General features: G+C 45.0%; 1 protein-coding gene across 4 annotated transcripts in view; it reads left to right on the top strand.

Annotated features, from left to right (window-relative positions):
* Positions 1-533: 533 nt before the first annotated feature.
* The window catches only part of CLEC16A (C-type lectin domain containing 16A), an 87,444-nt gene continuing 78,624 nt past the window's right edge, over positions 534-9,353 (top strand). For all 4 annotated transcript variants that reach the window (XM_084295926.1, XM_084295925.1, XM_084295928.1 and 1 more), the window contains exons 1-2: positions 534-799; positions 8,468-8,596. In XM_084295926.1, the coding sequence (XP_084152052.1) occupies positions 720-799; positions 8,468-8,596 (209 nt within the window). In that variant the 5' untranslated portion in view covers positions 534-719. The remainder of the gene's footprint in view (positions 800-8,467; positions 8,597-9,353) is intronic.

Below are 9,353 nucleotides of genomic sequence, written 5' to 3'. Positions count from 1 at the left end.
CGCCCGCCCTCCCGCTTGGCGGCTCGGCTCGGCGGGCGCGCTCCCGTGCGCAGGGCCGAGCCCAGGCCCGCCGACACGGCCCGGCCCCAGTGCTACCGCCCCCGGGGACCGAGGGGCGCCCCCGTCCCTCAGCGGCGCGCAACGAGGCGCTGCCGTTCGTCAGCAGGGCTCTGCCGGTATCAAAGTACGATCAAAGACACCACTACAAACTTTTTTTTTTTTTTTTTTTTTTACGAGATTTAGTTTCTTCAGCTATTTAAGGAATTCAATTGACGCGGATCTCCCCCAGCCAGCTGCCACTAACGTTCCCACTCCCCTTGTCCCGCTTTAAACCAGACAGTGTAAGCCCAGACGGGCGGTGCAGACCAAAAGCCCTCGGCAGAGGGCACGGCACCGCCAGCCCCATCCAGCCCCATCTCCATTCCCGTGCCACCCGGCGCCCGGACCGGCTTCTCCCCGTCCGTCACGACCCGCGCGCCCTGAGGGTACGCCGGCGCCGAGCCCCCCACTCGTAATGGCGGAGGGGCAGCCCTCGGCGCGCCGCGCTGTCTGCTGGGAGTTGAAGTCCCCGCAGCGCCGCCGGGCCCGGGGTCCAGGCCTCGCTTCCCGGCGTGCCCCGGCCGCGCCTGCGCCCTGCCGGCCGTGCTGTGCGCCGGGGGCCCCGCGGCACCCGTCCCCCGTGCCCGCCGCGCTATGGAGCCCTAGGGGCCGCCGCCGCCATGTTCGGCCGCTCCCGCAGCTGGGTGGGCGGCGGGCACGGGAAGGCCGCCCGCAGCATCCACTCCTTGGACCACCTCAAGTGAGAGCGGGGGGCCGGGAGGGACGGGGATGCCCCCCGGTTTCGGGGGGGGGTGGCGGGCCGGGCTGCTTTCCTCAGGAGCTGGCAGCGGGGCTGTCCGTCTTCGCCTCCAGCTCCCCTCGGGGCAGGCGCGGTTCCGTACTGGGAGGTCGGAATCGTGGCCGCGACGTGTGTGGCTTCAGTCCTGACAAGCCCACGGCCTTCTGCGGAGTGGTAGGAGCAATAAGGAGGAAATCTGTGGTGCTTCCTGAGACAGCCGTCGGCCTGCGGGCGGCCGGGCCCAGGCCCGGTGCTGTGGGGCCTGGGGAGTGAGCTGCTGGCAGCTGTACAGCTGTTGGGTTGGGGCATGGTAACGCTGGTCTCTGGAACCCGGAATCCTGGCGTCATTGCTGACTGCAGAACGGGTGGGAGAGTGTTTTCTGGCTCTGCGGCTGGAGAGGTGAAGCAGTTTCCAAGTCACTGATCAGTTCAGAGGGGCCTGGTGCTGGCAGAATAATGAGGTCTGCTGTAATAGCTTTTTGGTCTATTGAGCGAGGGAAGACGAGCATTGAGAGGGGAAGCTTTTTCTAAACGAAATTGCAGCGAATGCAGAGCTCTTTGAGAAATGTGTGGCTGGTAGTTTTTGATGATTAGTCAGAGTACAAGGGGTTTTGAATGGGCTCTGGACACTAAAGAGCAGGATATACAGGATTGGGATCTCGCAATTACTTTATCAAGGTGATGTATGGATTTTGGTCCTTATCTCTAAACTGGATATTTGTGCAAAACCAGCAAGACTAAACTGCAGTGCAGAACTCTAGCAGAGACAGGGAAATGAAGTCAATAAATACAAGGTAGTGTAGCTGATGTGGCAGTAGCACTGCTGGAAGTAACGTTGAAGGCACACTAGGTCAGACAGAGAAGTCAGTGACTGGCATTGTGAGGAAAAGCTCACACGTAAACATAGGAATGTTCTAATTAATGTACAAGGGGTTGTTACTCTGTACTACTCCATGCTCGTGGAGCTCTCGTGTGGTCTAGATCTAGTTTTGGTGTTAACGCTTGCAGATAGAGCAAGGGTGCTGATGCATGATGAAGCGGGAAGAAAGAGTTTACATTTAGGAGTTTGGTGAGAGGGGTGTTAGTCTTTCAGGCAAGAAAAATGTGATCAAATATTCTCTTGTAGCCACAGAGGGTAGGACAAGCAATGTCCTGTTTGATTGGCAGCAAAGGAGTGTTAGGCTTATAAGTGTTGTGCTTGTGCTTGACTTCTTACCTGAGAGCTGAAGTATGTAGTTCTCTACTAAAATACTAGTATGGGGTGGGTTTATTATGTATGTTTTCTTTAATTGTGAGATCTGAAATAGTATGTAAAGGAGAGGGCAGCCAGTACCTTCAACCTGTTCAGATTGTGTATGTTAGAAGTGTTAATTTAGGTAGCTTGTATGAATTTCAGCTTCTAGCCAAATGTCAGCAGCAGAGGTAGCTGCCTAGTAGTAAGTGAAATCTGGGGCTTCTCGAGGGTAGCAGGCAGAGTACATAAAACAACAGAGAAAAGAGAGCAAAGAGCCTTCATGTCAGGGGCATGTCTTGATGAGCTTGCTTGCTTGTGAGCTCTGTTTTTAACTCTGTCAGAAACATATGTTGAGTTACTTGTGAGAGAGTTGAGTAGAACATACCAACCTTGATATTAAAAATTAGCTTAGCCTATAGAAAGTGTATCATGCTACGTTACAAGAGCGGAGTTAACTTGGGCTGTCCCTAGAGGAATGCTTTCTTCTTCTTTAACATGCATAAATTTAGTTTAAATTGTAAAAAAAAAAAAAACAAACAAAAATATAACGTCTGTTTAGTACTACTGAGAGAATTACTGCCTTTTGTCAACAAATGTTCAATCTGGAACTACCTTTCCTATCAGTTTTAATACAGTTTGAAACTTGCTTCTGCAATTCAGTTCAGTTCAGTTTACTGGTCTGCAAGCATGCCACAGATCAGCTTGGCTAAAGACAGGTTGGGAAGCTGTTTATGTGGGGGCTTTTGGTATGGTCTTCTTGCCCAGTGGATATAGTTGCAGTTTGATCCAGTTTTCTAATACCTTGCTGTACTGAGCTCTAGAGAGGCTATGAAATGTTATTGTGCCCTGCTTGAGTGCTTCAGACTATTATTTTTCAGAACACTTGCCACTTCTGTGCTGTTTGGGTAGTAATTGGAATTGTGGTAATGTATAAGGAGGAAGTGTTAGTATTCTGGAAACAGCACCAGTGTTAGTGCCTGCTTGTGCAGTCTAAAATGAGAGTCGGTATGAGATTGCCTGAATCTACTTCTTTGGGGTGGCATCCAGCAGTTTAAAGTGAGCCCTCTTTTTCCCCTTTGTATAACCCTCGTGTAGGTCAGGGCTCCTTACAGTAATCCTCAGCTGCTGCCTGTGATAGTCGCTCTACACCTCTTCTGCAGCTCTTTGCTTTCAAAGCTGTGACCTGCAGTTAAAATAACAAAGTCTTTCATACTCCTCAGCTGAGGATAGTCTGATCTCGGTAGATGTGCAGTCAAACCTACTTGAGAAGCAACTTCTTTCTCTTTGCCCACCTATCGACAGACTTTAACTTTACGTTGGAGTGGATGAAGAGGATATATGCCATTTAGTCCAGTATTTAAGTAGTAATATCTTAAACTCAACCATCTCTGAAGTGTTCAGCTGAATTTAGCCTGGGTTTTTCCAGCTGGAGTGAAAGGCTTCAGGGTTTAGGCTTAGTATCTTTGTTTCTAGACACAAATAACATCTTTTCCCATCTCTGAGTCTGTAAGAGGTATTCTGCAGAGCTCTGTTGTTACCTTCCAGTGCATTTCTCCGTGTTTTTTCTGTGCTTGGTATTTTAATTGTATCCTGTTTGCACGCTATTTTTTTTTTTTTTTTTACGTGAGAGGTGTGTGCTAAACATTTTTCACAACTTGGTCACATGCAGTGTCTATGAAGAGGTATGGCTGAAGACCTGTTTCACAGTTGATTCATTTCCTGAAGTCCATGCTCTTCATTGTTTCCTCTGCAAGAACAACAACTAATTACATAGTTAAAGGCAGCACGAAGAAGCAAATGCCATATGGTTAAATCTGGGGTTTGTCCATTTGGGTGCTTGACTTCCTGAACTCTTAGGTTTTAATGCATTTTTGTAAACAGTAAATAGAAAAGTCATTAATACAACTTAGTGTACTCATGAACTGTTGTAGAAAGTTGTGGCTTGAGCATGGTTTCTTAACAGAAAAACATTCAGAATCTTGTCTGTCCTGTTAAACTGCTGGCAAAGTCCCTTACCCGTTGCAGTGGTATCATGGTGCTCTGACGCTTCCTGCATGTTATTTTATTAGAAATTATTTTTGGTTGAACCCAAAGCCTTCAGATGTATAGCGTGACAGAGGTGACGAACGCCTCTTCTGTGAGGGCTTAGCATTTTGGAGCACAAACAACTTATTTGAAATCACTGTGTAAAGACAGACTTTATAAGAATATTAAAAATACTGAGTTTATGTGAGACTTTATATTCTCATGTTACAGTATGTTATGCCTCTTGTAAGAGGAATGAGTTTATTCATACTTTCTCATTCATTTTCAAGTAAATGGATAAAGGAGTAGCTTGACAGTGAAGCATGTGTTTTCTTTATGTGTGTCAGCATGTTAGCAAATCAAGGGAATCTTCAATGATATCAAGGAAATTGCCAGGAATACATTAAGCCCAAATTAACCAAATATTTCTTGCTTTTCAGAAGTCTGTGATGTTCTACATTTGGTAGACACCTGAGGTTAGGCCATGGCACACAAGTCTTCCCATTTTTTAACTGATCACAGTTCTGCTGTTGGAGTGATTCCCAAGTATTCCAAGTTTCAGTAATGTAACTTGTTAATGAGAAATATATACAAAAATGCTCACATCTATGAACATTTGACTTCAAATAAAGAGGATAAAGCAGGTGTAGTGTCATATTTGAAAACTACATTGTTTCAAGAAAAATAATTTTTTATACAGATTGCTGCAGAATGAACTGTCTTGATTTACTGGCTTCAGCCATCTGCTCTTCCCCTGATTGATGCATGCTCAGAGCAGCGACTTTGTTTGTGCTCCGTGTTGTGGTTCCCTGTCCTGATGACAGGTACAGTGCAACAATGGGGAGGTTTTGCAAGAACCGAGTACTGTGTGCTCTGCTGGAGAGTCTCGGCAATTCTCAAGGGTGGTTAGGCTTAGACTGTCACCTTCGCTGCGGCCCAGCACACTGCCAGTTCCACAGAAGGAACCTGAAGATGTGATCCTCAGATTAATTGCAGGGGATTTGCAGGGGCTGTTTGAGTTGCTGCTTAGTGACTCATGCAGTTGTACAGCATGTGTTTTGGTTGTGTGAGAGCTGTGGATCAACGTTTCCCTGAATGGTTTCAATGTGACCAGATTCAGTCCTGGATTTGGAAAGCAAGTATTGATTCGTGAGAGGGAAAGGAGTGTAAAGAGAATTTCTCTCTTTCCCCCTCCTGCCATATCTTCCTTTTCTCTTCCTACTTCCTCCGCTGCCTGGCAGGGTAACCTTTAATGCTGTGTAGGCTTTAGCACATTGCTGATTGTGCAGGGAGGGAAGAGAGCATCAAGATTGTGGATAGTGAACTCTCACGAGCTGTTTGTTCATCTCTTGGTTTCCTTGTATAGTACTCAATACATTAACAGCCTTACTTGATCATTAGGTGGCAGCAAGATCAGCAAGCATTTTCCCATGAAAGCACAATAAACTTTTCTGCAATCGCTTCTGGTTCATGCCTGGCTGGGAACAAGTCACGTGAAACTCTGGCTAACGGAGCAGCGGCTCAGTTACTGGTTGAAGATTCCCCAGCACATGCAAGTTTTAAGTAAACTGGAAATATGAACAAACTTTACTTTCTTGATTTCAAGCATGAAAGAGATTCCGCCACTGTTTACCATCTTGTTTTGTTCTCCTAAGCCTGACAAGTAGTTGGAACAGCCTGATAGTATGTTCAGGTAAAATGGCTTTGCCTTGTACCATTACTCAGAGTGTTAGTGTAGATAAAATTGATGGGAAACATTGGTTTTTAAACTGCAATTCCATGTCTGATTTTGACCTAAATTTCTGAATGTAATGCAAACCAGATACTTAGAAATCCTGTTCTAGAAGTACATAGTGTTTCCTGGAACAATGCAGTAGCTGGGCAAAACCAGCATTTTTATCTTAGTTGCTTGAGGTCTTCAGGTGTGTTGCTTAAAAATTGTCTTCTTGGGCTTCTAAATTAGTGCATCGTACTAGGAAGATTCTTAAAACATCAACCTGAATCATTGAGCAGCCTATGTAGAGTCCAAAACAGTAATGGAAGGACTGCCCCAGAGTCAGGATCTGCGGGTAGCTTTCCCAAAAATAGATTCTAGGAGTTCTGATAAATTCCAGTTTTCATGGGAAGGTTGAAAGCATAGAAAGCCTGTCCTCCTTCCTGAACACCTGGGGTATATTTCCCAGATAATCCTGAATGCTCAGGTGTTTCTCGTGGATTTCAGTAGATGGCAGTATAGCAGTACATGATGTACGCTTAGTAAACTAAACTCTTGCAGTGATAAAATGACAGGAAATTTCTCTAATATAGTAGTTTACATTTTTAATATATGTAGTGTGTGTATATATGTAATAATTTAGGTTTTTATTTCATTACTTTGCTAACTGTCTGCCTTTCTTCCATCCATCTTTTTTTCTTTACTATTGTTTAAAAGAAAAAAAGTGAGGAAAGGAGCAGTTCTTGTGTTTTAATAAAATTCTCATCCCCATCTTTAGGACAAAAGGAGATAATCTTTAGTGTAATTTATTTTGAAGAAAGAAGAAAAATAGGAAAATATGCTTCCTTGACTAAGCAGAATTCTGAGGTGTTGTAGTGGGTTTACGTGGCAAGGTTTTGGTAGCAGGGGGCCATAGGGGTGGTTTCTGTGAGAAAGATCTAGAAGCTGCCCCATGTTTGGGAAGGGCCCCATTGTTTTCCAGAGCTGAGCCAATAAGCGATGTTGTTTGCGCCTCTGTGAGAGCATATTTAAGACAGGGAAAAAACGCTGCGCCACACAGCAGCTGGGAGAGTGAAGGGAGTGAGAAACAGCCTTGCAGGTGCCAAGGTCAGTGTAGAAGGAGGGGGAGAGGTGCTCCAGGCGCTGGAGCAGAAGTCCCCTGCGGCCTGTGGTGAGGACCATGGTGAAGCAGGATGTCCCCCTGCAGCCCATGGAGTACCACGGTGGAGCAGGGTTCCATGCTGCAGCCCGTGGAGGAGACCACGGTGGAGCAGGTGGCCCTGCACCAACGGAGGCTGCCGCCTGTGGAAGACCCCTGCCGGAGCAGACTCCGGGCCGGACCTGTAGCCCGTGGAGAGGAGCCCACGCAGGAGCAGGTGACCTGGCAGGAGCTGCTGCCCGTAGGGGAGCCAGGTTGGAGCAGTTTTCTCCTGAGGGATGGACCCCGTGGTACGGACCCATATCTGGAGCAGTTCTGGAAGAGCTGCTGCCTGTGGGAAGCCCACGCTGGATCAGTTCATCAAGGACTGCATCCCGTGGGTGGGACCCCACAGCACAGGGGACGAGAGTGACCGAGAAGGAGCGGCAGAGAAGAAGTGCTGTAGACTGACCATAACCCCCATTCCCCCGTTCCCCAGCGCCGCTCGGGGGGAGGAGGTGGAAGAGGGTGGATGGGGGAGGAAGGTGCTTTTGGTTTCTTTCCTTTGTTTCTCACTTCTCTAGCTTGTTAGTAATGAGCAATAAATCTTACTATCTCCTTATGCTGAGTCTGTTTTGCCCGTTACAATAATTATTGCGTGATTTTCTCGTCCTTATCTCAACCCTTGAGCCCTTTTCACATATTTTCTCCCCATTCCTCTTTGAGGAGGGGGAGTGAGAGAGCGGCTGTGGTGGAACTCGGCTGCCCACTCGAGCAGAACCACGACAGGTGTAATACAAGGTTTACAAATTTTATGTAGCTTCCTGTCACCTGTTATTCTGTGTACTTTTTTTTTTAAACTTCACTAGAGAGCATTAATATCTTGCCCTGTAAGGTGGAATTTGCCACCTCTCCATTTATTATTTCCATGCTTGAATGGTCAGAGTATTGATTAAACTTGGCCAAGATGAATGAATAGTGTTTGGCAGTCCTGATTATTGACCATGAAATTCCCTCCCAGGGGTCTGTAAGGTGTCACTGCAGACAACAGGAAGGCTGTTTTCTGGTTAGATCTGCATGAGCCTCTTGACCAGAATTGCTTTTCCATGTTGGCTACTGTATGCTTATCTGTTTGTTTTTTTTTTTTTTTTTTTTTTTTTCCCTTACTCTTCACACCTTTAACTGTCAGGTGGTTCCTAAGAAGTTCACTGTTACCATAAGAAACACCATGGGACAGGTGTTGCCTGATGTTTCTTTCTGTGTTAATATATGCATAAGCATTTGTAACTCACTTGGCTAGTTTGGGGTTGGTTTTGTTTGTCACATTCTATTTAAAATTTATTTTCACTCTGCATTGGTATTAAAAGGAAATTTGGGGGTTTTAAAAATGTATAATGACTAGAAATCATGTAAGTGTATGTGCATGTTTACATTAAGTTATTGAGTAAAGACAGCCATGGTATGGTGCACATGGAAGTGGCAGGGTAATGTAATTAATTGTAATTTTTTCTCCTTTAGGTACATGTATCATGTTTTGACAAAAAATACAACAGTAACAGATCACAACCGCAACCTACTGGTAGAGACTATTCGTTCCATAACAGAGATCCTCATATGGGGAGATCAGAATGACAGCTCAGTATTTGAGTAAGTACTCCTCAGCTGCTTCACCTCTGGACCTGGTTTTAAACAGCTAACTCTTCTAAGACAGTTTTCTACTAATGTTCATGAAATGCCAATGTCCTGTAGTGGAGAACTAAAGAGGGTCATGTTTTTGTCTTATGAAATAGAGAATTTACTTGTGTTAATGGAAATGTTCCAGTTTCAGAACTATTTTTATATACTGCATTTGCTTGACTCTCAAATCTTTTGACAAACACAAAAATCTATTTTAGGGCCACACTTCCTTAGTACACCTATTAATATCAAATGACATTCCTTTGTTCATTGTAATTCATATGGCACTCTAAATGGATATCTCAATCTAGCTATGATACATAGAATTTTTGTTTAGGTATCATTTTAATCCTTGTAAAACAGAATGATAGAAAAATAACTTCAAAATGAATGTTCATAGTTGCAAATCTGATGCTCATTGCTTGGCTGTTTGCTTCAAGACTGTCCTTTATGAAGGCAATCTGTGATTGAGATAAGGAAAGCTAAGGTGTTTGGTATGCTCACTTAGGGAGTGGTTAGTTTTACAAGATTTTGACATGATTGGGTTATGATGTGAACTAAGAAAACTTCTGATAATTCATATCTATACTGAAACTTAATTACATTCCTCACTGCCTTCTCTTGTTGGGAGAATTTTAGGGATGAGCAATTCTTTCTATAGTTAATGCAAAAAAACAACTAAAACATAGGTTTGCGTTTGTGATATTCTTATAGGAAAGAGTCCATA

This window comes from Netta rufina, assembly GCF_964035555.1.
Source record: "Netta rufina genome assembly, chromosome: 15".
Taxonomy (NCBI): Eukaryota; Metazoa; Chordata; class Aves; order Anseriformes; family Anatidae; genus Netta; species Netta rufina.
The sequence above is the reverse complement of the archived record's forward strand: the minus strand, read 5'-3'. Positions and strand labels throughout refer to the sequence as shown.